The sequence below is a fragment of the Argentina silus genome (genome assembly GCF_951799395.1).
Source record: "Argentina silus genome assembly, chromosome: 13".
NCBI lineage: Eukaryota > Metazoa > Chordata > Actinopteri > Argentiniformes > Argentinidae > Argentina > Argentina silus.
In genome coordinates, this window is record NC_139667.1 from 5327084 (window position 1) to 5354533 (window position 27450).

The 27450-nt window shown below is 46.6% G+C and overlaps 2 protein-coding genes across 2 annotated transcripts in view; one reads left to right on the plus strand and one right to left on the minus strand.

Annotated features, from left to right (window-relative positions):
- Window positions 1–1828: 1828 nt before the first annotated feature.
- On the minus strand, window positions 1829–3629 carry gphb5 (glycoprotein hormone subunit beta 5). The gene is made up of 4 exons (XM_083682969.1): window positions 3589–3629; window positions 2965–3118; window positions 2542–2743; window positions 1829–2034 (listed from the first exon to the last, which is right to left on the minus strand). Exons 2-4 carry the CDS (start codon window positions 2991–2993, stop codon window positions 1843–1845), a joined length of 423 nt encoding a protein of 140 aa, XP_083539095.1. The 5' UTR covers window positions 2994–3118; window positions 3589–3629; the 3' UTR covers window positions 1829–1842.
- Window positions 3630–8959: 5330 nt separating this feature from the next.
- The window catches only part of syne2b (spectrin repeat containing, nuclear envelope 2b), an 81461-nt gene continuing 62970 nt past the window's right edge, over window positions 8960–27450 (plus strand). The window contains exons 1-32 of the mRNA XM_083683481.1: window positions 8960–9117; window positions 10784–10845; window positions 12228–12323; window positions 12948–13025; window positions 13123–13215; window positions 13453–13652; window positions 13899–14098; window positions 14308–14408; window positions 16299–16412; window positions 16642–16779; window positions 16965–17132; window positions 17257–17369; window positions 17949–18117; window positions 18229–18325; window positions 18640–18839; window positions 19068–19232; window positions 19472–19609; window positions 19750–19851; window positions 19976–20152; window positions 20265–20423; window positions 20621–23332; window positions 23412–23546; window positions 23774–23899; window positions 24209–24402; window positions 24514–24595; window positions 24705–24805; window positions 24955–25078; window positions 25242–25544; window positions 25750–26345; window positions 26481–26636; window positions 26809–26959; window positions 27101–27259. Coding sequence (XP_083539607.1) covers window positions 9114–9117; window positions 10784–10845; window positions 12228–12323; window positions 12948–13025; window positions 13123–13215; window positions 13453–13652; window positions 13899–14098; window positions 14308–14408; window positions 16299–16412; window positions 16642–16779; window positions 16965–17132; window positions 17257–17369; window positions 17949–18117; window positions 18229–18325; window positions 18640–18839; window positions 19068–19232; window positions 19472–19609; window positions 19750–19851; window positions 19976–20152; window positions 20265–20423; window positions 20621–23332; window positions 23412–23546; window positions 23774–23899; window positions 24209–24402; window positions 24514–24595; window positions 24705–24805; window positions 24955–25078; window positions 25242–25544; window positions 25750–26345; window positions 26481–26636; window positions 26809–26959; window positions 27101–27259 — 7413 coding nt within the window. The 5' untranslated portion in view covers window positions 8960–9113. The remainder of the gene's footprint in view (window positions 9118–10783; window positions 10846–12227; window positions 12324–12947; window positions 13026–13122; window positions 13216–13452; window positions 13653–13898; window positions 14099–14307; window positions 14409–16298; window positions 16413–16641; window positions 16780–16964; window positions 17133–17256; window positions 17370–17948; window positions 18118–18228; window positions 18326–18639; window positions 18840–19067; window positions 19233–19471; window positions 19610–19749; window positions 19852–19975; window positions 20153–20264; window positions 20424–20620; window positions 23333–23411; window positions 23547–23773; window positions 23900–24208; window positions 24403–24513; window positions 24596–24704; window positions 24806–24954; window positions 25079–25241; window positions 25545–25749; window positions 26346–26480; window positions 26637–26808; window positions 26960–27100; window positions 27260–27450) is intronic.

Genomic DNA, 27450 nt, shown 5'->3' on the forward strand with positions numbered 1-27450 from the left:
AGCAGCACTGTAACTGGGCATTTCATGTGTTTGGCATTATGTCTTTCAGTTTGGAGGCAGTCAATATGGAGGCAGTCTCAGCAGGGGTGGCTGTGACTGTGACTGTTTACTGGGACTTATATATGTACAGTTCTGGCTGTGTATACATGTATGGGCTATGTACGTAGATACACATATATATATATATATAGATAGATACGTAGATATATATATATATATATATACAGTAAATGGTCTGTGAGTTCACTGCCTGTCATCATCTACACAATCCTCATGGGTGTCACAGATCCTGTCATCTTCTGCATCCGCTGGTGTGTTGCTGCTGGAGCTCCCCTCCCCCTCCCCCACCTCCCTCCTCGGTCCCCCTGATAGGAGCTGAACCAGGTCTCCTCCCCCCGTGTAGGCAGCCCAAGGAGAGAGTGGTAATGTCAGAAAGGATTAGAACAACAGGGGTCGTTACAGCAGTGCTCATCAGGGCCATGAGAATGAGGTCTCTTGAGACCAACAACCGCCTCTCTTCTCTGTTCAATTGTCAAAGCTTTAAAAAAAAAGAAAAGGACTTCATTGCAAGTGAATTTGAGTGACTTAGGTGAAAAGTTAATCTTTGTTAAAGGGATAGTATGTGATTTAGTAATTTGGGTGAACTATCCCTTTAACTTAGAATTGCGTGTCGGTTAGGCAGTATTAGGCATTCACTTTGAGTGATTAGGGTAAATTGTCAGGGGAAGGCATTAGCAAACATTACCATTAGCAACAATATTTGCTAAATATAGCTGCGCAAAATCGAACCAGTGACATGCAACTTCCAAGGCAAGCTGTTAATGCCTCCACCTCCCCACCAGCCTCCTTCTGCCTTACATATTCACCTGCCAGTAAGTGCAACTGGGAATACATACTATCTTGTGTAGGTACACGATCTGAGTAGGAGACCAGTCTGCTTCTTAGAAATATATTAGATATCATAGAACCAGAGACAGGGCCAGATCTGTTCAGTTCTCTAGGTCAGGCATACTATGGCAAATATGTGTTAGCTCTCTAAATTACTTTGTTACTTTGGTTCTAAGATGAACAGATATCTTATCTTAAGTGCTACTCCATGCTGTCTGCCCTCTATTCATTTAACCCCTGGGAAATGACCGTTTGGATTTCCTGGTGCCCTAACACAGTAAGCCCAAAAGCATGAATTACTACAATATATAGAGAGATGACCTGCAATTATCTGAGAGGGAATGATAATATGTGTTTTATGTTTCCAGTGTAGAGATGATATTAAATGAGCCCAAGAGGGACTCCAAATTAGTCTTGACACCACTGTCACCACAGGGTGTGTGAGTGTGTCTGTGTGTGTGTGCGTGCGTGTGTATGTGTGTGTGCGTGTGCGTGTGCGTGTGTGTGTGTGTGTGTGTGTGCCTGCCTGTGTGTGTGCACATGTGCGTGTGTGTGCCTGTGTGTGTGTGTGTGTGCGTGTGCGTGTGTATGTGCGTGTTTGTGTGCCTGTCTGTCTGCACCCTCATGCACAACAAAGACAACCCGAGTGGGAGAGCTCAAACACAGCTCTGAAGCATCTTAGTGACACGTGAGTAGACATGAATTATGTAATGTTCTTTCTTATGGGCGTTCAAAACACTTAAAAATAACTGTTTATCTCTCCCTAATGAATATTTACATTTTTTTTGCATTTTCAAACCACCAAAATCTTGATCTCAGCTGACCTTTACCACTGCATCATTAGCCACACATGTTTATGTCAAAGCAAAGAGCTAATATATTTTTCAAGATTGCATTGTTTATTAACATGTTTGTACAAGGGGACAATTCCTGTGTACAATCTTTTTCAGTCAGTCACACAGAGGTGATACACTCAGTGGTGCTGGTCAGGCACACCCCACAGTCACACCTCAGGGCCACAGGGTAGGTGTACTGTGGGTCCACCTGGGCAGAGCAGTTAGGCAGACGCACCGTCACCAGGCGGGTCTCGTTGTAGGTGCAGACGCGCTGATAGGACTCTATGAAGGGAGGATCCAACACCGGCTTCTGAAGGGACACAGACACAGAAGACGTTAGCGGAACAGGATTACACATTGCCGTGTTCACTCAGCCAATTCTCTTTTTCTAGGAAAACTCTCTAATCTAGTTACTATATAATCAGCATACTGTGCATTACAGATTAACAATACCAGAGCCACAAGAAAACCCATTTATGACTTAGTTGCAAAGCCTAATTGTTCCACGTGTTTCAAAGCCTAACGGTTCCACAGTGTGATAAAATCACGCGCTCATATTCTTGCAGATGCATTTTGCTCCCATATTCATCACAGTTGAGCTGCTCCGATGGCATGTCATATTTCACTGTATTTTTAATCCAGCGTGTGCTCGGGGAACGAAACAATATTGCACTGCGCTTGATGCATCTCAGAGAAAACTGCATCTGTCAGTCTAAATCCTTGGAGCTGCTCTCTAGTTTTGCTGTATATTACCTCCATAATTCTACAGATCTCAACACTCTTTAGAGTGTGGTACAATAAGCTGTTTCTCGCTCACCTCCCAGGTCTCACAGCGCCCCCAGCAGGCATCAGTGGTGATGTGCAGGCCTCCACATCCTGGTTTTCTGGCCAGGAAGGTGAACTCCCGCACGGCACAACCGATGAAGCGTCGCAGGTTGATGGCTGAAGCCTGGCTGAGAGTCTCTGGGTAAAGCCCAGCCCACAGCAGGGCACAGTAAAGCAGCACCGGGCTGCACCACCTACACATCCACGACACCACAGGGACAGGTTTAGTACCGGTCCTACACAGATTACACTCTCTCTAATCTAACTTCAAATACTGTACATTTATGATCTCCACAACCTTGGTATTAGAATAATGAATGATTTTGATGATTATGATGAAGTCACATTGTATTATTTTCATTCTGTACAAACAAATAGGCGAGAGGTCTGGTCTGCTTGCTGTGTTCTCACTCACCATTGGGTCCCTCTCCCCTTCAGGGTCATAATGGGCTCTTTAGTAATCGTCAAGGTCTGGTTCCTCTGCAGCAGGTCCCTTCTGAAGACAAGCTCCACTGAAGAGGACAACCACTCTGGATCAGTAGCTGCCAACACTAGTAGCTGTAATGCCTCTGACAACAGAAACACCTACTAATGGATCTCAGGGAGGAACCCACAGATCACAGCATGTCATGTCAGTCACAACCCAGTCAGGGCCTAAGTAACCATCACCCTACCAGAACGTCAGCCCCCTTGTCTAGTGATAACCCCCGTAGGCCCTTCTACCTCTCCTAGCCAATCAACCTAGGCACCAGCCGGATCCAGTCCATTAGCTTGATTAGGGAGAGAGGCGTCTCCTTTGTTCATACCCATCCGCATGGAAGAGGGGAAAAACACACTCATACAGGTACCTGTATCTACCGGTACATTCACCCAAACTCATTCAGCTGATGCTTTCATTGATAGACCAGAGAGTTGTTCTTACAGGTAAAAACCTTGCCCCGGAGCTCTTCCTGGACGTGTTCTTTGTTCATTTCACTTCCAGTTTGTTTTTATTTTAATCATGTTTTGTGTGTGTGTGACATTTTCACAGAACACTTACTGTAAGTGAGGTCTTCCAGGCATGTTGAAGGCTTGCTGTTGAGCCCGTGGAGACAGGGGAGTCTGGGATGGTCTGCAGTGTGTCAACCTCAGTGGGGGAGGCGGGGGGGGGGGAGAGATGAAGAGAGGGGTGATTTTATTTGGGTGAGTAAGCACCTCATCATGAAATTACAATCTTCTAAAACCCCTCAGGGTGGTGGGTACTGGAGCAGAACTGCTCAAGTAGTTTTAGGAAATTAATCTCCATGCAATTAAAAGGAAGATAAGACTCGCAGGACTGATGAGTCATGGATAGGTTTAAACCTGATCTCGTTGATTTAAACCCCCATTGGACAGCACACTTTACCTCGAAACAGAAGGGAGGAACGAAAAGTTCTAAAGCTCAAGTCAATCACTGTAGGCCTATAATCTTTGGCCCTGATTAGGATGAGGTTACAGTGACCTCTTGTGCCTGCTTGTAGTATTTCATGTTTTCCACTTGCAAAGGACACCACCAAGATATTAAATGTGTATCTCTCTTAGTCTTTGATATAATCATTTGGGATGATAGTGTTTGAATGTCTATGTCAACATCTCTTTACCAGATAATGTCTGCCATTTTTTTTATATTGCATGGCCCAGGAGAGAGCTCAGCAGACCTGATAACTGGTGAGACAGATGAACCTTGCCCTCTGCGCCATGCATACAGCACTGGATACGTGACACTGAGACTTCAGCTGTAGAGGCCTACGGGAGTGTTTATTTACAAGTGTGACATTGAGTTGATGTCACACAAGTTATGCCATCAATCTGGCAATGGTGTTGGTACAACACACGTCAGACTCCTATTCAAAATACCAAAGTTAGGTGAAATAGATTGGATTCAGGGCAATATACAATAGATCCTCTGATGAGATATGATCTGTTGTTATTGTTTTTGATGATGACGATAATGATGATCTTGCTGCAAATAAATGGTGCCGTTATCATACGTGTGTACCCTCTTCCCTTACAGGTAAGGTGCCAGAATGGGGAGTGTGTCCGACCCTGACTGGGTGATATATTTAGTCGGCCTCGGTTTGGAACAAGCTCCTCTTCGGTCAGGGGCTCACTCTCAAAGAAGGTGTGGACATCTCCAAATTTGCGCGCCGTGGGAGGGGTGTATGTGTGCTGGTGCCTCTCGACCAACTAGGCTTACTGTAGATTGCATTCTGTATTGCCCTATGCCAACCAATGTTTACTATTATTGTCGGACCTGCATCTTAATTTGATAGCCTGACAACTGACATACGCCTTTTCAGCACTGTTGGATGTAAGTAGACAACTTCTGGAAAAATAGTTAGTGGCTCGTGAGTTTGGAAAAGCTGAATAAGTTATTTGGTAATGAATGCGTTAACCATTTTGTGCACTCAGATTTGCCAAGTATTGCATGGTTTGCTGTCCAATTATCATATTTTGAGTCAGAGTTCCCCCTCTAGCCTAAATCGGTTGGCCTGTAAACTGTATGATACGTTTCTCAGTTGGCAACTTTACTGTATTGTTTTTGACAAAACCGTAGCGGGTGCGGCACGTTTACTTAATATGCAAAAGTCCTCTGGTCCCCTCAAGGACTAATTACGAGAGTATAGAACTGAGGTTCGAGGCGCACTATACAGTCGTAAACACGTGCCCATCCGAGCGCTATTTTGGGCAGCGACAGGTTCACGACGTCAACGCGTCTCTCGCGCTATCCAGCATTCCAGGAGTCAAAGTGCATGCCGTTTATTCTTAACTCGACCTGTGTGACGAATATTTAAGATGAATGGCAAAAACGACAAACAAGTTTACTGTATTTTTGTCTGAGAATATGTCTTTATCCGTTAGTTTTCTCGAGCCATTGTGTCTGGTATTTCCATGGGACTCGGTCTCGCAGCCAATTTGTAAGAGATATGGTAGAATGGTTTCTTTATGAACGGAATTAATGGGGCATATTATTTCAGCTCTATCAGACTCTACTAGTACTTACAATGGAAATGAGTCATTTTAGTGTGAGTCAATTGTGTCTTTATATTGCACTACAATTTTACTGTCAGATAACATTATATCAATCATGAACCAAGGTCTATGCAACAAGGCAGTCATTATTACAGTTTGTGTTATGAAGAGTGTGCTGTGTCATGATCTTTGCAAATAGAGTAGTTTGTTAGTCCTGACATTGGAATGAAACATAGGGAGATGATAACGGCTTTAAAAATTCTGGTGTCAGCCAGAGCTGAAGCATATGAACTAATTTCGATTTGTCTTTGCATTGCAACTGAACGGCAGAGATCTGCAAATCTGTCTCTGTTTAGTGTTTATGAGGTGGAAGTTGATGTAAATTTGGAATGCTTCTTCTCCTTCATACCTTCCCATCATGTCAAACCACACTGTTTGTCCTAGACTCTGCTTGGACCACAATGATGATCTGACATGTTAAATCATGCTTCCGGGCTTGTAAAACAGATGCATGAAGCAATCATTATGAAAGGATACATTCAAGCTCCTTCAAGTACTTGGCCCATCTGCCAATCGAAAGTATTCTGCCAAAAGTATTGGATTAAAAATGCACACAGTGAAATGTACTGTGTACACAGAAACACGGCCTGGTCACTTTGAGAGTCGGAGTTGTGTCCTTGACCTCATTGGCCACTGCATCAGTGAGACCTGGCTGAGTGGTTCTGGAATGGGCAGTCCTCTGTCAGCTCATAGATAAACCCAAACAATGGAGGAGTGTCATGGCCCCGGTGCTGGACTCTCCTGTCTCTCTAGCCCCATCTTGGATATTTACCCCAAACTGCCCTCTACAGTGTGTCTCTCTCCTCAAATGAAACCAGAGACTACTTTTCCCCACCCTAACAGCCTCCATGTTTATATGTGTCAGAATGGGCTACTTCCCTTGGCTGGGTGGGCTCATCTAGCCTGCCACACTATTGATTTATTACCTCTTTTTAAATATAACCAAGTGCCTTACCCATAGTTTTTAAACAATGGACTTAACTGAAATGAAATAGTGTTCAGACTATTGAGTGGGGAAACTCAACCCAGTGCACAGTTCATTGCTGCTGCTGATAGGGAGTTCACAGAGTAATTTGTTGGGAATGTTTTGGGAATGTGCTTCATATGATAAACACAAAGGTATCTGGCCATCTCATTAGACATAACTGGGAAGCTGGTGTTATGGCCTCTCCACCCCCCTGAATTTTTTCCATTGCACTGCTATGTGTTTGCTATATGCCCTCTTTCATTTGGTGTCCACAATTAGAGCAGCCCTGAGTGACTTTGACTCAGGGACACACAGGCACTGGCTTCTCTCCCTCTCTCTCTTTCTCTTTCTCTTTCTCTCTCTCTCTCTCTCTCTCTCTCTCTCTCTCTCTCTCTTTCTCTCTCTCTTTCTCTTTCTCTCATTCCCCCCCACCTTTCTCTTTCTCTCTCTTTGTCCCCCCCCACCTCTCTCTCTCTCTCTCTCTCTCTCTCTCTCTTTCTTTCACCCTCTCTCTCTCTCTCTCTCTCTCTCTCTCTTTCTTTCACCCTCTCTCTATCTCTCTCTCTCTCTCTCCCTTTCTCTCTTTAGTTGACAGATAGCACAGATGCCACACTCTGGTGAGAGTAGCGGCAACACAGCACATATCCCATGGGCACATGTTTCACAGTGGGGCTATATTATTGTGATTGAGTGGCCCTCAGTTTGTGTATGTCCTTACGTTAGTGAGGGGGCTCAGGCCTCAGTCTATAACATTGTCTATAACATTGTCTATAACAGTCTATAACATAGTTTTTTTTGGAGTTCACACACGTGGTGTTTATTGCTGTTGCACTGTATAAGTTATATATTTAGGTTGAATATTTTTAGGCTGAAACTCTATTTTGCTTGGTTGCCCTTTTGGCCACAGTCACCTGTCAGTTTTACATAGCTGTCAAGGCATGTTTGATGACTTCTTTATCAGAGAGGGAGACACTAGGGGTAAAGTAAGTCAGTAGTTATACTCTGCTCTGGAAGGGAATTTCTTGGGTAGACATGTTTCGAAGAGCATCATGTCAAACATTTTTTACACGTCGCTTGTTCAGGTTATATACCCCCTTAGGCTCGATGAAACAAGACAAAACAGAACCCTCCAAAACACCAGAAAAGCAAACTACAGTACAAACAGTTGTTCATATTGTAGCCCTTGTCCTCATAGTTAACCTTAACACTCACTGTTTTTCTAAAGAGATTATGAGTCATGATCAGGTTTTGACTGAATGTGTTTAACTATGTGTGTGGGGTGAACAGACATGGAGTCCTCTATTGTGTGGAGTTCAGTGATTGATGGTTTGCAAAAAGTAGTGCATACTTTAGTAAGATGTTGCTTGTATGCAGAAGCAATAATCATTGCATGCACACCATTGCATCTTTGTCATTGTCATTTTGGTGTCAGTGTGTGTAAGTTAATTTGTGTGCATACTGTTCTGTACGTGTGACATCAATATTTTTTTTTTAAACCTGAGATATATTAACATAATATTCATGATGTTTATGTCAACAGAGAGGTGCCATGCTGTTGGGAGTACTTGGCTGAGCCCCTCCTTCAGGAAGCATGGCATCAGGGAATGAGTCCAGAGATGCCTCGGTGGAGAGGGGGGCCATCCCCCTTGACATAGACAACGTCCACATGCTCCTGCAGGGTCAGTGTCTCTCACTCTGTCTCATTTACCCCATGACTTTGAAGCTCCGCGTCTATTTAAAGACTCAGAGGTGTTCATGCAGAGTAGTCTTCTGTAGACATGTATGAGGAACATAAAGCAAAGCAACTATTTATGTCGTGATAGTTTAACATTTCACCCCCTATTCTGAAGCAACATAATACACTAGGAATTTTCTTTCACCCAAGAGAACATTGGTTGACACTTACACACTTATATCCCTCCAGTGTGAACTCGTGTGTGCCTGTCCAGTCCTGTTTTGACTCAAAGAGCTGCGTTTTGTTTTGCATGCTGAAATGTAAATGCATGAGATATGAGTCATATGTCAAGCACTCGTCCAAAGGGGACAGAGTGGGAAGCTTTTAATAATGAGTCCTACACAAGCTATATCAGATGGAATCATTAATGGTAGAAAATACTGTCATTTGGCACACCTCTTACTCATGACGTAATGGACTCTCCTATTTTGCGGTAGCACCCACAGGGCAGCCACAGAACTGAGCTGTTGCTGGTCTTGTTGGGGCAGGCCCAAATCTTATGCTTCTTGAGGGGTGGAGCTGAACTGCTCCAGTCACCTGCTCCCTTGGAGGTGCAAACTGCATGACTGGTGGTTTTACAATCACTCACAAAAGAACTTTCTGTCCCAATGTTAGATTAAGCTTTTGGTCTCATACAGTACAGTAGATATGGTTGTAGCCTCCTGTTGCTATTGAGGAATACAGTCCATCTGAGTGTGTTCCCCAGTATAAGCAAGGCATGCTGATATGTCTTCAGGAATGAGAGGTTAGGTTATTTAATCTAAATCTTATATATATTTTTCTCGGCTGATGCAGAACTGATGTTCACATCATGGGTGAGTGTACATGAATGTTAGTTTTGTGTCTGTCACACTTTCGCTGATTTGCTTATTGCTTGTTTAGTTAGTTTTAATGAGAAAAAACAAATGAGTATTTTGGTAAACTGCAGCCTATGTTGTTTGAAAATGTCATACAGTAATTACAGCATCTTGCTTCATGAGCTGTTTATCTAACGACAAATAAATGGTTAACTCAGAAGAAACAGGTTCTGGACGAGAACAGGAATGGCAATCTCTCTCTCTCTCTCTCTCTCTCTCTCTCTCTCTCTCTCTCTCCCTCTCTGTAGTGAGTATGTGTCAACCAATGGGAACCCAATAGCAGTTTGACATAGCGTTTGTTTCCCTCCATACAGTACAAAACTGATTTTATGTACATACTGTATTCTAGGGACCGACAGCAGGCAATGTACAGTGCATTACCAGAACTGCCATTGCTACCGCTGCTGCTACTGGTACCGCTGTACCACAACAAATATTATCATAATAGTTATTACTGTATTACTGTATAACAACATGATATTGCTTATGATAATGATATGGTGTATAAACTACATTCCCTGCTAACTGAAGAAAAACACATCAACACCTGGATTAGTGTCATGTGGTTGTCATCCAGATGATGTGCCTTTTGTTGTGTGTTTATAAAGAACAGGTTGAAACAGCATTGCTCTGGAGGGCAGTGGTTGCACTGAAAAATTCGCTTTTAAATAAGTGCTGCTTGGCAAATCAACAACTCTCAGGTTTCAACTTCTTGACACCCCAAAGTTGAACAAAGACATCATGTATCTTCATTGTTTCAGATTCATTTTTGTTAGACGCTCAATTGACAGGTGAGAGGTGAGAGGCCAATCTAACGTTGTCAGACCGTATTAAATCAAGGCTAACATTGGACTATGTCTATTTTTGTGAAGTTTGTCCTTATTAGTAATTCTGGTCATACACTTGGAACAGGTCCGCATGATTAACATTAGACACTGACAGAAGCCAAGACGGGCCTGCTGTAAAACAGCTTAATGAGGAAACTCCTCGTCAGTCTCTCCGTCCATGTATCGCACAGCTTAGTAGAGCGGACCGGGGGCTTACCATGAAGTAGAGGATCATGTCCGTTTTGAATAATGGGCCCAATGTTAGTGGTTTAGAGACTGTAGAGTAGGTGTGGGATCAAGAGTCCACTCCCAAGGACCTGTTTTTAAGGGAGGTTGGGGTGTAGGAGATCCAGAGTAAAATATTCTTTTGAGGTTTGAGGCGCTTATCGAAGACAGGAAGGGGTTTCAGAAGTGTACTAAAGGGCAATGGAGATTGAAGAGTGGATTTTATGTGAGACGCTCCATGCAGTCGCAGACCTGTTTGACTTTGTAGAGACTTACAATGGTGAGTGGGTGTCTGCTGGTGAATCTGGTAGCCCTATGGTAAAGTTCTATAATGTGTGCTTGGTTGTAAATGTTATACTTTATGTTTGAGGGAAATGCTGACATCGGTTTTTACTGGTACGTTCTGCCACAAACAAATGAGTTTCAGTTTAGTTATTTAAGGGCTTGTAGAAGCAATATACGGTATTGCAGAGTTATTACAGCTATTGAATGCGCTACCTGTGTATTCCGCAGTGTTTATGTAAGATATGATATAATCTCCTCATATTTATTTTGACCCTCTACTTTTACAGTGGAGCAAGAACAAATTCAGAAGAGAACCTTCACCAACTGGATCAATGCTCAGCTGTCAAAGGTAAGAACATCACTGACACACTCAACATTTTGATGGAGGAACCCGCATATCAACCTGGAGAGAAAGAAGAGTTTCTGTTCTGCCTATGGTAGAGGTCAGCTGTGCATGTGACAAGGGAGGGAGGGAGGGCTGGGTGAGGGGCACTGGGAATCCATATAAATATAGCTACTTGGAGCAGAGTTCAGAGCACTCAGACAGACAGCAACAGACGTCCCCCCGCCCCCCCCCCCCACCCCCCACCAACATGGAGTCTGGCCAACACTGGGCTGAGTGTCCCGGTTGTACAGCCTCAGCTCTGGCTTGAAGTGGGCCCACAAGACTGCCAATAAGACCAGCCAACTGCTTGGTTTAGCTAATTGCTCATCTTCCTGTGGCAGTTTTGTATTCAAGTTTTCAATTCGAAATATGTAGAGTATATGCAAATATGAGATTCACCACTTAATAAACCTAGATATCTTCTGTCTGCAGAATAACATCACATAGTATATGCTATGCTCTTGTGAACGTACTGCTAAAAGCACTGTGTCACGCCCTCCACTTCCTCCTAGTCGGTGCCAGTGCCTCCCTCTCTCCTGTCGGTCTGTGTCTGTCTGTTTGTGTTGTGTGTGGCCGTGGCCAGGCTCCGGTTCTCTGTGCACGTCATCATCTCCACCTGCCCGATCTACACACCTGCTGTTCGTCTACTCATCACCTGGCTGCATTTAAACCCCCGGCTTCCCATTCACTCATTGCCAGATCGTTGTTTAGTGTTCTTGCGTGTTAGTCTTGTTCTCGGCCTCTTAGTCTTACAGCTACTTAGTCTTTGTGTTTGTACTCGTGTTTTGATCTTCTTTCCTTTATCCTCCAGAAACCCTACCTGACTATCCACCTGTATACCTGTCAGTCTGCCTGGCCGCACTGCCCGCCTGCCCTGCCTGCCTAGTCTGCCTGCCCTGCCTGCCTAGTCTACCTGCTCTGCCCTACCTGCCCTATGTGTTTGCCTGCCCTGTTTGTCTGCCTGTCTGCCTGCCCTACCTGCCTGCCTGCCCTATCCCGTTTGCCATTCCCCCTGCTTGTCCCATTCCCTGCTTGTCCCAATCCCTGCTTGTCCCAATCCCTGCTTGTCCCATTCCCTGCTTGTCCCATTCCCTGCTTGTCCCAATCCCTGCTTGTCCCATTCCCTGCTTGTCCCATTCCCTGCTTGTCCCATTCCCTGCTGGTTCCTTATTAAATACCTTATTATTTTATATTTGTGTCCTGACTCTGTGTCCACACTTGGGTTCATTTGATCTGACCGCAACACACTGTTGATAAGCGATGCATCGTGCATAGTGACGGCTGTGTCTCGCTGTGTCTTGTGGAGGAGACTGAAGGCAACTGTGTGTTGTGTTGACTTGTCACAGCGGAAGCCTCCATGTATGGTGTTGGACCTGTTCATTGACTTCCGTGACGGGTCCAAGCTGCTCGACCTGCTGGAGGTGATGAGTGGGCAGCGCATGGTGAGTCTCTCAGGTCTCATGCTCCTGCCCAGGTAGATGAGAAACACCTGTCTGATCCATCTCCTTTACTGTCACGATATCTATCTCCATCTCTTTCTTCTTTATCACTGAGCTCCTGAGGAAAAAGATGAGTCCTTTCAGGTCTTCCTCTCCGTCTTTTCCTCTCCGCCACCCCACCATTGCACCTCACTCTTGGCCTTTGTCCTTCCACACTCTGTTCTTGTCAGTTTGTTGCTACTCTAAAAATGTATTTAACTAGATTGCCAATTACTTTACAAGGAAAGAAGTTGAACGACACTAAAGCTACCCTTGAGAGAAATAGTGTGTGACTGAGATCACTGGGAGAGAAAAACAATTGTGAGGTGGAGCAAAGTGGGGAGACCGGAGGCTGTAAGCGAAGAAATAGTAGGGAAATTGAAGTTCAAGGGCTGGAATAATAGTTAAATGTAGTGAGTAGTGACAGTAGCTTACTACACCACCACAAAAGGTTGTTAGCGAAAGGAAAAACTACTAGGATTTGAATTTAGTTTAACTACCACCAAGCGACTGCAAAATGCAGTTGAACCACATGTAGTGGAACTACTCCCCAACACTGTATACTGTGTATGCTTTTGTCTATTGTAGAGTCGGGAAAAAGGCAGAGGCCTCTTTCAACACAGGAGTAACATAGAGACGGCACTGGCCTTCCTAAAGAAGAAATCGGTAAGGGGACGCTTTTGATGCTTTGGGTCCATGCACGTGTAATTTATAAGGAAATCTGTATGGATGTTTGACTTAATGTTTACCTGCCTGCACACAGATCAAACTAGTCAACATAAACATTCCGGACATCATCGACGGTAGACCCTCCATCATCCTTGGCTTGATATGGACTATCATTCTCCAGTATCATGTGAGTCTCATTCGTATTCATATTCAAACACCGTAAGACAAGTAACCTTGGTAGCTACTGGATTATGATTAAATAAAATATATATATCAAATTGGAAAATGTTTGTGTAATACGTACACTGTATTACAATTACAGTACAATACTCAATAGTTATTGCTTAGTACTGGCAGGGTGAGTCGTTGGTGTGGTCTATGGTTCCCTATACGATTACTCTCTCATGAATCTCCTCTCCTGCAGATTGAGGAGCTGGCCAGTGGCCTGTCTTTCAGCTCCCGCCAGTCCTCTCTGGAGTCTCTGGCCAGTCTGGACTCCCGCTCCACCCTCTCTACCAGTAGCTGTAGCAGCCCTGTACCCCACCGGGGCTCCCCTCTACACACCCGCTTCAGAGTCTCTGCCAAGAAAGCCCTGCTCCTCTGGGTCAGGGAACAGTGCCACAAGTGAGCACCCCCACCTCCTCTCAGACACCCCCAACCTCTCCTCGGACACACCCATCTGGTCCCAGACCTTCACCCTTCTCACATTCATTCCTCATGATCCAACCTCGCATATCAGATGTTTGTTGTTTTGGTGCTTTCTGGGTTTCCCACCGTCACAATATGAGACAATAAAATCCATCAATGAAAGGATGTTCTGTCTGTTGATTTGGCTGTGTCCTAACCCCTAATGTGTGTCCCTATCCGTAGAGCTGGCTGTACGTTGAATGTGAAGGATTTCAAGGCCAGCTGGCGGAGTGGGGTCATCTTCCTGGCCATCCTCTATGCCCTACGACCTGACCTGGTGGACCTGTCCAAGGCCAGAACCAGAACCAACAGGCAGAACCTTGAGGAGGCCTTCCGGATGGCTGAGCGTGAGCTGCGCATCCCAAGACTACTGGAGCCGGATGGTGCGTGGTTGTTCCCCCCTGGGGGGGAGGATGACTGTCTGATGACGACTCGGCGGTTGTTTGGATAAATTGCATGTGAAGGGCTCTCTTGTTGTGCTTTTTAGCTCGTCATTTCTGGCTGAAATGATTTGAAATGTCATATCTACTTGTACTTAGTCTGTTGCTTTGGACCAAAGTGTGAGTTTCTCAAGGGTGTGTTTTGGTGGCAGATGTTGATGTGAGAGACCCAGATGAGAAGTCCATCATGACCTACGTGGCCCAGTTCCTTCAGTACTCCAAAGACCTGCCTGTGTCAGAGGAGGATATGCAGGTATGCACAGTACTGCAGTCTAATTTCTTGACTTTTCTCTAGTTTCCTTGTCTTTTCCAGTTTCTTTTTTATAGCACTTCTCTAATCTGTTTACTTTCTTTCACCACTATTGTTTATGCCCTCCACAGAGGAAGTCTATAGCTCCTTGTTGTATCGCTATAAGTATAATCCTAACTACTTCTTCTTTTTTTCTCTCTCACATTTTCCCTATTCCGTCTTCCCTCTTGTCTGTTCAGATGCACTATCTGACTCCTCCTAAAAGCGTCTCTCCTATCAACCTGCCTACTCACTTCACTCCTGCCATCTCTGCCTCACCTCTGCGCCAGGTACCCTCACAGATCCTATTGTAGTCACTATTTCACCTCCATCATTCAGTGTGCCATGGTGTTCCAGTGTCCTGGCATGTTATTCTTAAACCAACCGATTCCTTTGCGTCTTTCCCCATGGAGCTACTGTACATCTGTACATCTATTTTGTATGTTTTGAAACAGAAATAATGTCTCTTGAACTTCATTGTTTTGGGTTGTAATTACCCATAGTGGAATGCTGCAATGCAGGATCAACAATTAGGTGAACTGGGGATATCAAACACAATGCTGTCTGCAGATGACTCCGGTTTTACCGAACGCCGCCTACAATTCTTTAAGGCATGCCAAGAAAGCTGTTCAGAATACTCTTATCAGCCTTTAGAAAACCATTCCACCACTCAACGCCAAGATTACCTTACCTTAAAGGTCAAAGTGACTGAAGACAGTTCAGATTCTCTGGTTTACAACCAGTTCACCCTGTTTTTCTCTGTGCTAGCTCAAAGCCACAGGAGGGTGTGTTCCCCCACCATTAAAGAAATGAATGGCTCCCAGGGTGGCAGTAATTCCTTCCACTAAGACCGGGGTATCGTCTGTCATGTTCCAGAGACCTCATGCCAGATCAGTCATACTAGCTTGACTTTTCAGATCATGTTTCCTGCTGTGTTTCAATACGGCTGTATGTTCCATTCAGCCAGCGCTGGATTCCAGCATAGTTCCAGTGGTCCTGCTCTCTGATCTATAGGATAGTTCAGATGGAGTCATTGGAGGGACCCTGTAAATGAGTCTTGTATGATCGAGTCGAGTTAAACTGTATGAATACATTATTTGCCCTCTCATAAAGTCCCACTCACCTTATGTCCCACTCTGTTTGTGCAGTATGGAGTTCTTGTTGATTTGTAGCTGCATTTCAATGAAAGAAACGGATAAAGTGGAGACTTTTTAATTTGTTTTTTAGGAGAGTTGAACAGGAACAGTGTTATTGATGTCCATTATCTTCTCCCAAGCCCTATCCTAGAGATTGACCTAGCCTCCATTTACTATGCTGTCTGTCCTCTGGTTAGGCTCGCCTGCTCCAACCCATAGGCCTACCTATCAGATCAGCTCCTTATGCAATACCTGAACCCACCAGAGCTGCTGCTACTGTGGTAAACCTGTGTTCCTCCCCATAACCGGTCCCCAAGGCTCCTCCTCCCTAAACCCTCTAAAAACTCTAAACCCAGCTGCTTAACTTTCACTTTCCTGGCTGTTTCACACGACTGCTGTTTATTTGGATACGTCTGAAAACAACATAAAAATGTACAGTAAACCTCAACTTATCAACTCATGGAGAGAACTTTACCAACTACAGTAGCATTGAGCTAACCATTGAAGAGGGCAGGACTCAACTAGAGTCTTTTCAGGAGAAAAAGAGAGATTCCTCTCTTGGTTATGCCTAACTAACTGAAGATGTCCCTGGTACTTAATCTTTAGGATTCATGGTGTGAAAAGGATGTTTTGAAAGTTTAACATTAGGTGTAAGCCTGGTCTATTATGGGTAATTTTTGGGCCAATAATACTTTCCTTATTTGTGCTGTCACACCAGACCTCAGCCAATCAGAAGGCCCAGGAAGTTACCTGCTGGCTGGTGCAGGCCTATGAGGAGCTCCTGGAAGGATGGGACTCCACGGAGGGAGAAAGCTACGCAGAGAGATACCATGTATGTGCATACCAGAGCTTATCTTGAGTCCTGAACTGCAGTTCTTTTAAAGAGAGGAAAGCGCTGTTATTCAAGTCTGACACATAAATAGCGTTCATTTTAAAACGTCTTCTCTCAAGCGGTATCAGTGACAGCTTTCCTGTGTGTGTGATGTGTGTGGTGTGGTGTGGTGTGTGTGTGTGTGGTATGTGTGTGTGTGTGTGTGTCCGCGTGTGTGTGTCCCCTCCAGGTGTTTCAGACCTTTGTGGTGTCCTTTAATGAGCAGCGTCGCCCTGTGATGCCTTTACTGACGGCGATGAAGCGCAGCCCCCAGCTGAGTGAGGAACAGCGGACCCTCAGGGGCGCCTGGGACACCCTCGCCGAAAAGGTCTGTTGAGGCCTCATAGTCTCTTAGTGGTTAAACCATGTCACAAATGTCATATTAAAAGTGAAATCATACTGCATGTTACATTTAGATTATGGTACCATTTGTGTGTCTGGGTGGGGGGAGGTTGGCTGTGTGTTTTAATACTATTTATCTACTATGTTTACCTCCTTGATGTCTTCCACTAGCTGCGGGAGTATAAGACAGAGCTGGACCTGAGCCTGCCAGCCCCTCTGGACACGGTGGGGCGCTGGCTGCTGAAGGTTGAGGGGGCACTGGCCGAGCCCGAGGAAGGAGACCCCCAAGGCCACGTCCGTGCTGCAGAGGAGGCCAGGGAGAAACTGGAGCTGCTCAAGGTAACAGTTCAGGATCTGTTTACGTCATCCATAAAATTATTTTTATTGCACCAATAATATTGTACCATTGACGCCAAAGTCTTAAAACCGCTTTAACTGTTTTAAAACCGCTGTGTTTTCGTAGACATGCCTAGACGAGATGCCCCAACAACTGAAGATGTTTCAGAAGTTCCAGAACTTGGATGAATATGGACAAATGCTGGTGCCTGCAGACAAACTGGAAGAGATTAAGAGAAGGTGGGCTCTTGTCCCGCTGTTGTCTCTGTGTATTAGTCCTTATGTTCAGTACTCAGATGCAACCCCTTACTGTATACAGCCCGTGTCATTGTGGAAGAGCTGGACATACTCTGACACTTAAGGGCTTAAAAACAATGACTGAGATAAATACTGTTCAAAGCTGTAGATTTATTTTTAAAACAGCAAACACAGAGCAAGTAAAAACAACAAAACATTGTCAGCTAAAATCCTGTGATTCACCTTGGTAAAATACATTCAACTGACAAACATAAGTGACACCTATTAAAAAAGGCAAGTGCCGTAGATATCTTAATCGCTGTGTCCGGTGGCCCAAAACTAGCTTTAGCCAATAGGAAGACAATACACATTTAACACATGACTTTAACAATGATATGAAAGGGTTGAAAACGTACAATGACTGGAAGGTTCATAAATGGTACACAAAACACTTGCTCTTTACAATTTGACATAATTGAATATATATTGAAATGTTTAATGTTTTGGTGAAGGGCCACTCCTTCACAGTCATATAGTAGCTGTCTGCAACCCATACCTTGATATTGTACCGTCCTCCTAAAGATTCACAAGTGTGAGAGTCACTGCTAAGTACCATGGGATCAAACTGGAGTTCCAGGAACATCGGCACGTGGTGCTGGACTTGCTGGGCCAGATCAACAGCAAGCTTCGCGCCTGGAAGAGACCCTACGTATCCCAGGAGGCCGTGCATGTGCTGCTGCAGGAATGGCATGTGAGTTATCCAGTTTAAAGGTTTGGATTATTGGCTTTATGCTTCACAAACATGAGAGTAGGCTGGCCTATTTGAAGGGATGCACATATCTTTGAATATGTCTTCTCACAGGAATTTGTGGAAAAACAAGGGCTACCTCCTCTGCTCGAGGGGGGTCTCCTCAAGTTGAAGCTTGTTTCCAGCAAATACACCAGCAAATCTGCCCTTGGTAAGTAAACTGCAGAGAATTCCAAATCTCACCTATGACTCCTCCATTAGATTTTTTTTTATTCAACACTACAGCATGCTTCAGCATGCTTCCTCTTCCATGCACACAACATACAATAACACATTTAAAAATCCTAACTACAACAGAGGTCACCCAACCCCCCTCCCCACCAGCCCCAGGGGAGTGAGAGTAGGGCTGCATACTGTAGGCCCACCTCTGGGGGTCGGACCTGACTAATGACATAAAACAAAAAAACAACATACTGTATGACTGATGACTGATTGATCTAAGTGAGGCCCTCCTGTGTTCCTCAGCTGCTGATTCCAAACACATTAGCCGCCAAGTGAAGGAGATAGAAGAAGAGAGCGCTATAGCTCTTGAAGGCTTGACAACGATGAAGAGTACGATGGAACGTGTGCTGTCTGCTTGGGAGTCTTACAGTGACTGCCACAGCTCCATACAAGCTTGGCTAGAGCAAGGCTCACCTACCCACGCTCATGCCCAGAGGGCAGAGGTACGGTACACACACACACACACACACACACACACACACACACACACACACACACACACACACACACACACACAACCCACACACACACACACACACACACACACACACACACACACACACACACACACACACACACACACAGGCAATCATGGTCCACAATTCTTTCTACAATCGAAATAGGTTGTCTGTATTGATGAGGACATGTTGTTTGTGTGTTCTCTGCTGAAGGTGACGTCTGAGAGCATGTCAGAGTGGAGTTCCCGCCAGGCCCATCTGAATGAGGTGGGCAGCTTCCTGATTGAGTTGACTGACCCCCAGACCAGCAAGACCCTGGCAGATGAGCTCCGCCACCTCAACATGCAGTGGGCAGACTTTGTAAAGAGCTCCCAATTTGTAAGTCAGGATGATCTTTGTGGTAGTGAACAATATAAAGGGTTTACTTTATGGTTTTTACCTCCATACTGTGCTGTATATTGTCGCTGGATCCAGGTTTAATGCCTCTCTGAGTTTTGGCTCTAAAATCAGTGACTGGTTTTTAACCGGATATGTTACAGTTCATCCTCTCGTGACCAAATAAATATGATTTATATGACAATTCTATACGTTTGACAGCCTTCTATTTTTGCCTTCAGGCCGTCGTGGCTGAGCCCAGTGGTGTCCAGACGAGGCCCCAGGACCTCCAGGCCCTGATCAGGGAGGCCACCCAGATCCTGAAGGAGCCTGTGGAGGCCATGGCAGGCCCCCTGAGAACCTATAGGAAGAGACTACAGGTGCAATGTTATCACAGTGTTATTGTAATACCATCGTACAGTGGTCTGGGGGTTTCAGATACTCTGTCTACGACATGCATGATAGGAAATATTTTAGCGAGAATATTTTTCAGTAAAACTAGTTTTTCTGTGTTGTGCAGTTCATGATGAGGAAGATAAAGGATGTAGATATGGATGCTGTCTGCCCCTCCCCTGAATGCTCCGCTGAAACTCTACAGAAACTCAGGATGGCGCTACCTGAGGTAAGGGACTTGTATTGGACTGTATCTCAGCTCATCAGTTTATCAATGCTCTGTCTGTGTCCATAAAATAATGTGTGTGTGTGTGTGTGTGTGTGTGTGTGTGTGTGTGTGTGTGTGTGTGTAGGTGATGCAGACCCTGTGTGAGGCTGAGCAGGTGTGTGCAGAGCTGCAGCACAGTGTGTCTGGTCTGGAAGGCCGCCTAGCAGAGCTCCTGCACTGGGAGACTGAGGCCCGGGAGCTCTACCAGCTTTTGAAGGCAGGGGAACGCAGGCCTCAGCGTGGCCAAGACCCCCACACCAGGGTAAGCACTGTAAATACCATCCCCATAGGGATAGCATCAGAGAAGTACTTTTTTTTTAATGAATATCATACTATTTACTCATGCTTATTACCATTTCTTATTTAACCTCCAGCTCCTGATCTCGCGTGGGCTGCAGCTGGAGGGCCAGGTGGTGACAGAAGACCAGGACCTGCAGGTGATGGTGATGACGGGACAGAAGAACTCCCCCCTTCAGTACCTGATCGCCTCCGCCATGCAGGACAAAGTCAGAGCTGCAGTGGCTCAGTCACAGGCCAGTAGTCATCCCTCTCTTTCTTCTCCTCTTTTTAGCTTTTTCTCTTTACCATCTTTTTTTCCCACTTGATATTGGGTGAAAAACCTGGTTGATAAACATAGAAATTGAATAATAGTTTTGACAGTACATTTTTAGCAAATACTAAGAATATGTATTTGTAAAGAAAATTCCCATGTGTTTATCTCCTATTGCAGGAGGCAGTTGGGATGCTCAGCTCTCTGGGAGCCAGAAGAGACAGAAGCCCCACAGGAGACCAACCTCCACCTAAGATCTTCATCCAGACTGAGGAGGGGGCTGAGGTTCAACCCCTAAAGCCTCAAGCTCTCACTCTTGCCCAGCATGTGACTCAGGCCTTTGACCAAATAGCATCTCAGTCACAACCTCCCTCTCAGCCCCAGACTCAGACCCCAACCCAACCAGTGCCACGGATAGTAATACAGGAATACAGAGAGGAGCAGATGAGTCCTCCACTTACCTATGCACAAGTTGTGACTCAGTCACCCCTCCAGGCACAGTCACCACCCCCAGAGACCCGGACTCAGCCACAGGTCCTAACCCAGAAACCACCAGCAGTGGTGCCATCCTCTCAGCAACAGATACAAGCTCAGCAACAGATGCAAGCTCAGCAACAGATGCAAGCTCAGCAACAGATACAAGCTAAGCAACAGACACAAGCTCAGCAGCAGAAACAAGCTCAGCAGGATATACAAGCTCAGCAGCAGATACAAACTCAGCAACAGATACAAACTCAGCAACAGATACAAGCTCAGCAGCAGGTTCAAAGCCAGAAACAGGAACAGGCTAAAACTCGGGCACCGGCCCAACAACCAACACAAGCCCAGATATCGACTCCAACTCAGCAAGCGCCAGTGACACAGAAGCAGCCTCCTCTAACGCAGCAACAGATTCAAAGCCGAAAAGCTCAGGCCAGGAAGAATCGACCCTGGCTTCAGAAAAAGTCCCAGGATGAGACCCAAGTTCCAGTCGAGGCTCCTCCTGAAACACAGGCCCAAACACAGCCAGAGAAACAGGTCAAGGCCCAAGCCCCTGTCCAGGTAGTTCCTCAACCTGCAGGGACCCCCAGACCCAAGACCCAACCTCAGGCACAGGCCAAGACTATGACTTCTACTCAACCCCCGTCTATAACCCATGCTCAAAAGCAGACTGTTGCCCAGGTTCAACCACAAACCATGACCCAGAGCCAAACTCAATCACAAACAATGTCTCAAGCCCAACCCTCTAGGCAACCTCAAACTGTGACCTCCACTCAGCCCCAGATAAAGCAAGGCCAGCCTCAGATCAAGGCTCAGACAAAACCTCAACAACATGTCCAACAACAGCCTCAAGGTCCCATGAAGACAAAGCTTTACTCCCAACCCCAACCCCAGGTCCAAGCTCAACCAAAACCCCAACCCCCACCCCAGGTCCAAGCTCAACCCCAACCCCAGGTTCAAGCTCAACCCCAGCTCCAACCCTCACCGCAGGTCCAAGCTCAACCCCAGGCCCAACGCCAAGCCCAAGCCCAAGCCCTGGCCCAGGCCCAACAGCAAGCCCAAGCACAGGCACAGGCACAGGCACAGGCACAGGCACAGGCACAAGCCCAACGCCAAGCTCAAGCCCAAGCCCAAGCCCAAGCCCAAGCCCAAGCCCAAGCCCAAGCCCAAGCCCAAGCCCAACGCCAAGCCCAAGCCCAAGCCCAAGCCCAAGCCCAAGCCCAAGCCCAAGCCCAAGCCCAAGCCCAAGCCCAAGCCCAAGCCCAAGCCCAGGCACAGGCACAGGCACAGGCACAGGCACAGTCACAGGCCCAACGCCAAGCCCAGGTACAGGCCCAGATTCAACCCCAACCATGGGCCCCTCAACTACCCATCCAGACCCACCCCCAGGCTCAGGTTCAGTCTCAGGCTTATCCCCAGGGTTATTCTCCAACACAGGCTCAACCACAGCAATGGGCCCCAATCAGACCTGAACCTCTCACTCAGGCTTACCCCCAGATAAGGGGGCCTGCCCAGCCTTTGACACCAGTCAGACCACAGCCTCAAGCCTACCCTCAGCCCATGGGCCAAGCCTATCCTCAGCCTATGATAGGCCAAGCTCACTCTCCTCCTCAGGCTTATCCACCAGGCCATGCACCACCACAGCAATGGGCTCCAATCAGGCCCCAACCAATCCCCCAGGGGTATCCTCAGACCAGAGGACCTTATTCCCAGCCTCTGGACCAACCCCAGCCATGGGCCCAACCTCAAGCCCAAATACGGCCTCAGGGCCAAATTCAAATGCAGCCTCAGGTGAGAGCATATAACCTTGCTAATGTTCAGGCACAACAAGGCCAGGTCCAGCCTCAGCCATGGGCCCAGCCCCACCCTCAGTCTCTGCCCAAGCCCCATCTCCAACCCCAGCCCCTTATCCAGCCTCAATCCCAGTTCCAGCCCCCGCCCAAATTCCAGCCTCAGCCCCAGCTCCATCAGCTTTCCCAGCCATCCCCTCAACCCCAGCCCCAGCCTAATCTCCAATCGCAGCCACTTCCACAACCCCAGCCCCATATTCAGCCTCAGTCCCACTCACAGCCCCAGTCTCAGCCTCATGTCCAGTCCCAACCACAGCCACAGCCCCAGCCTGCATCCCAGCCCATTTCCCTGCCCCTGCCCCAGCCTCAACCTCAGCCCCTGTCCCTCTCCCAACCTCATCTCTTGCCTCAGTCCCCACCAGAGTCGCCAGAGCTCCGTCTCAAAGCCCCAGCCCTGGCCCAAGCCCCACCCCAGGCGTACACAGAGGCTTACGCCAAGGCCCAGGCCCTGGTCAGGAACAGGTTTGAGGAGGCCAAGTACTGCCTACAGGAGCACATCCTAGAGGCTATCAACGTCTTCAAAGACAAGCACATATCCATCGAGCAAGCCTCAGTAAAGGAGGTAATAATTCTCAATACTGTCAGGTTTATAGTTCTAAAGCCATGTTATTTCCCAGTCTCATAGTGTGTTCCTCACTCAGGAGACCCTGAGGACTCTGGACCCTGAGCTGCTGGATCAGTTCCTGAGAGCAGCAGAGGGCATGGAGGCCTTCTGCACCCTGCCTCAGCTCAGAGACATGGAGTTCTTTACGCAGTCTGTCAGGACACAGTGGGAGGTAGGGTGTGTGGATATGTGGATGTGTGAGATTCAGAGCACCTTAAATTTATTTATGCTAGATTTGCTGTGTTCAAATCTAGACTGCATGTGTGGTCTGTGTGATATTTACTTGGATGAACATCTAAAATGTGTTTTTAATGTCAAGTATGTGTATCATGCATGTTTTGTAATTCAAACCATTTTGTGTGTGTAATGTCTTTGTATGCTTTTGACTTTGTCACCTAGGCTATGAGAACTGAGATAACGGCCTTTTTGCAGCATTTACGATTTGAGATTAAGCGAAAAGACTTTAACAAAGCTGCCTTGCAGTGTGAGATGCATTTTAACTCAAAATTAGCACCCAAAACACAGGTAAAATAGTCCTCTCTCCAACCTTATGGCATGCTCTGGTGAATGGGAAGACAGGTGTCAACACTGCATGCAAAATATCCTTCTTTTGCTCCCTTTCGTCTTGTAGTGGTGTCGGGTCAGAGAGTTAAGTATGGTTGTTGGGTTACTTAGACCCCTTTGAGACCCCTGGCTTGTGTTTTGACCTATCAAGTAGGCAACAATTCCTAAGTGGATCTACTGAGCAAGTATGTTCTGTGCCTGTGGGTTGTTGCCACCTGTTGGATACTGATACTGGTGGTCTGATGACTCTTGCTCTCTTTTTGGCTGCAGGTGTGTTTCTCAGCCGAGGGCAGCCTTGCCCAGGCTGGGCAGCACCTGGAGGCCCTGAAGGAGCTGTGTGAAACTCTGAGCCCTGAGGATGCCCACCGCCTGGCCCAGGCACAGCTCAGGGAGTGTGAGAAGAGGCTGGCTGCCATCCAGCGGCAGTTTAGCGGGGACAGAGACACACCGCCCCCTGAGGCTGGGTGAGATACGGAGGGGACACAACAGGGGGAATAGAGAGGAAAATAACTGAATTTTAAAGAGGCTTTTGGTTCAGAGTCTAGGATTGACTGTTTTTCAATTCTCTCCATTAGGCTTTCTGCTGACCCCAGTAAAGATTTTACCCCACTAAAGGAATCTACAAAGACTGATGATAAACCTCAAGGCCCATCTGAGGTATGACCTGCAAGCTATTAACTACATGTAGCTGCCTATATGGTAATAGACTTTTACCGATTGAAAATATTTGTTAAGAAATGTATTTGATCATTTACTATTGCCATAGGTTCCACAGGTTCTTGTGAAGACAGTTGCAGTTGAGAGGAAGGAGATTGACAAACAAGCTTCCACAGACGAGGATCCTGCCAAAAAGGAGACTTTTGAAAGGTAGGCTTACGGCTTGTGTAGCCTGGACGCATGTATATTCTTCCTTTAACCAGCTCCTAAGGCAAAAGTTAATGGTTATTATTCTGCACTGTCCAATTCTGTACAATTAATCTGACATTAATCATTATCATGACTGATTTATCCCTCAGATATGAGATTTCTAAGAAAGCTCTGCAGGCCCAATTGGCCAAGAATGATCAGAGTTCCCAGAGAGACCTCCCCTCCGACTCAGTCTCCCTCAAAGATGTGCATGCACGCCTGCAGGAAATACAGGTGCACTGCACTTTACTTGACCATTAATAGTGCCTTTTAAGTAATACTGTAATATTCTGTGTACTGGAAACCTACAGTACAGTACGCTAGAGTACAGTGACATTTATCTTTCACCCCTTTTCTTAGTGATTTAATTCCTCTCTCCCATTCTTTTCTCTCCCAGGCCTTGAGACAGGAGACAGAGTCACTGTGGTCTGAGTTTAGCCACCAGTGCTCCCAGTGGTCACAGATGAAAGGGGAGGGTGTTGGTGTGGAGCAGGAGCGAGCTGATCTGCTGGAGCAGTGGCGTGGACAGCAGGCTGCTCTGCAGAGGAGGGGCAACTCCCTGGGTGCTGCCCTCAGGCAGATCGACTTCACAGAGAACCACATGGTTGATTTCACTGAACGCCTTGACCGATACATCAGACAGCCTAAGGACATCAATGCATTTACACTGGCCAACACCAACATTCTGACAGACATCAAGGTACATAATGATAAGCTTTGAGGAAAGATATCCTGAGATATCCCATTTCAATTATCTGGTTTGAATTTGATTTAGAGGCCATGACTGGGGCTTTATCCTTGAATTAATTTGGGTTCATACAATATTTTCTACCACTCAACTCCAACTGTCGGATTGTGTGTAATGTTACAGTATGTATATCTGTCTCTCTGTCCTGTCTCAACAGGACCTGGATGAAAGCATTCAGAGTGAGCTGGACCAGCTTTCCAGGTTTGACTCTGAGCCCAATGAGCTGGACCCCAGGGATCGCTCACCTCTGACCCGCTCAGTCGAAGCCCACAGAACCAGCCTTGACCAGCTGAGACAGCAGGTCCGCAAGAGCGAGGCGGCTGCCCGGGCCTTGGACCGCTTCCTCATGTCCCTGCGTACCGTAGAGCAGGACATCTCTGGAGTGCAGGGTGCCCCTTGCAGTGATGCTGGGGTACTGCAAGACTGCCGGTCCAAGCTAGTGCTGATCAGGAAGAGTGTGGGCAGCCTGGGGGACAAGGCTCCCCAGCTGGACTTGCTCCTGCAGGGAGCCAGGCTGTCTGTGACCAGGGACGGGGCTCCAGCCTCCTGCCTGGACATGGTGTCGGCCCTGGTGCGCAGGCTGGAGGAGGCTGATGGGAGGCTGGTCAGACAGCAGCAAGGTGTGCAGAGAGAGCAGGAGACCAAGTCTCTCGGCCTGAGGAAGAGGACTCTGCTGGGAGAGCTGAGGAAGGTGCAGGGGGCGGCCGAGAGGCAGGGGCTGAAGGAGCCGACCATGCCCGCTGTGCAGCAGAGGTGTGTGTGTATGACTACTCTGTTAATGAGTGATATTCAAATAGATTTGAGCAGGATTGCAAAGTAATTTGTAATGAAAAAACGGTTATACAGTACCTTTAATGCTGAAGGCTGATTCTATCTTTGTCTTTCCAGGTTGCGTGCCCTGTCTGACCTGGAGGGCCACCTCCAAGCCCAACGTTCAGAGCTCCAAAGCCTCCGAGAGGCCTACGCAGGCCAGGATGGAGGAGACAACCCACTGCAGGAGCTGGAGAGCCAGTGGGATGACACCCAGAGAGCTGTGGCTGACAGGTGAGGAGGACAAAGAGGAGAAGATGGATGAAAGAACTATGGATATGATAATGTCTGGCTTCTAAAAGAGGGGTGAAATTAGAGAACTGTGAATGAAGCTGAAACTTACAATACAGGTGACAGTTAGATACATTGAGAGAAACATATCTTTTTTTTTTTTAACGCTTTGCAGGCAAGAGCAGTGCAATGTCCTGCTAGAACTACTGAAGAAGTTCCAGAGCTGTCGCAGTTACCTCAGCAACACAATGCAGAAGGCGGAGCAGACCATCAGTGAGCAGGCCTCCTACATGGGCAAGGAAAATCTGCAGAGACTCATAGCTAAGGTGATAGCAATACTACAGCAATGCATATACTGGAAAATAAAGTGATGTGTATATTTCTCTGATGTGTGCACAGTATGTGTGAACCACTAGATGGCAGACACTACCTTAGATAACAGCTGTGTACCGTGTGCATTTCCCTAGGTCCATGGTATTAAGGAGGATCTGACTGGTCTTGGTGCACGTATGGAGGAGATGAGAGGAGTGTGTAGACAGTTGCAGTCCCATCTGAAGAAGATCCCAGACTGTAACGAAGCTCCCTTTGAGGCAGAGGCTGATGCGCTGATGGACTGCTGGCTGGATGTAAGAGCAATAATACAATACACAACACACCTGGATATGAGAGCATACTCCCACTAACCTGCCATTCACTTGGCTGAATGTGGTTTTGTCTGTTAAAGTGCACTAACCACTTTTTTACCTCATGGTTTGAAAATAACTTATCTCTGAAATATCTCAACTTCTCTAAGAAGCTAAAAGCATTGTCTGCACAA

Bases quoted from the DNA above. Each gene is read 5' to 3' on its own strand.
- gphb5 (XM_083682969.1), bottom strand. From the start codon at position 2,993: ATGACCCTGAAGGGGAGAGGGACCCAATG. The intron at 2,744-2,964 runs GTGAGTGAGAAC...GTGGATGTGTAG, and splicing joins AAGGGGAGAGGGACCCAATG to GTGGTGCAGCCCGGTGCTGC. The intron at 2,035-2,541 runs GTGAGCGAGAAA...GTGTCCCTTCAG, and splicing joins GGCGCTGTGAGACCTGGGAG to AAGCCGGTGTTGGATCCTCC.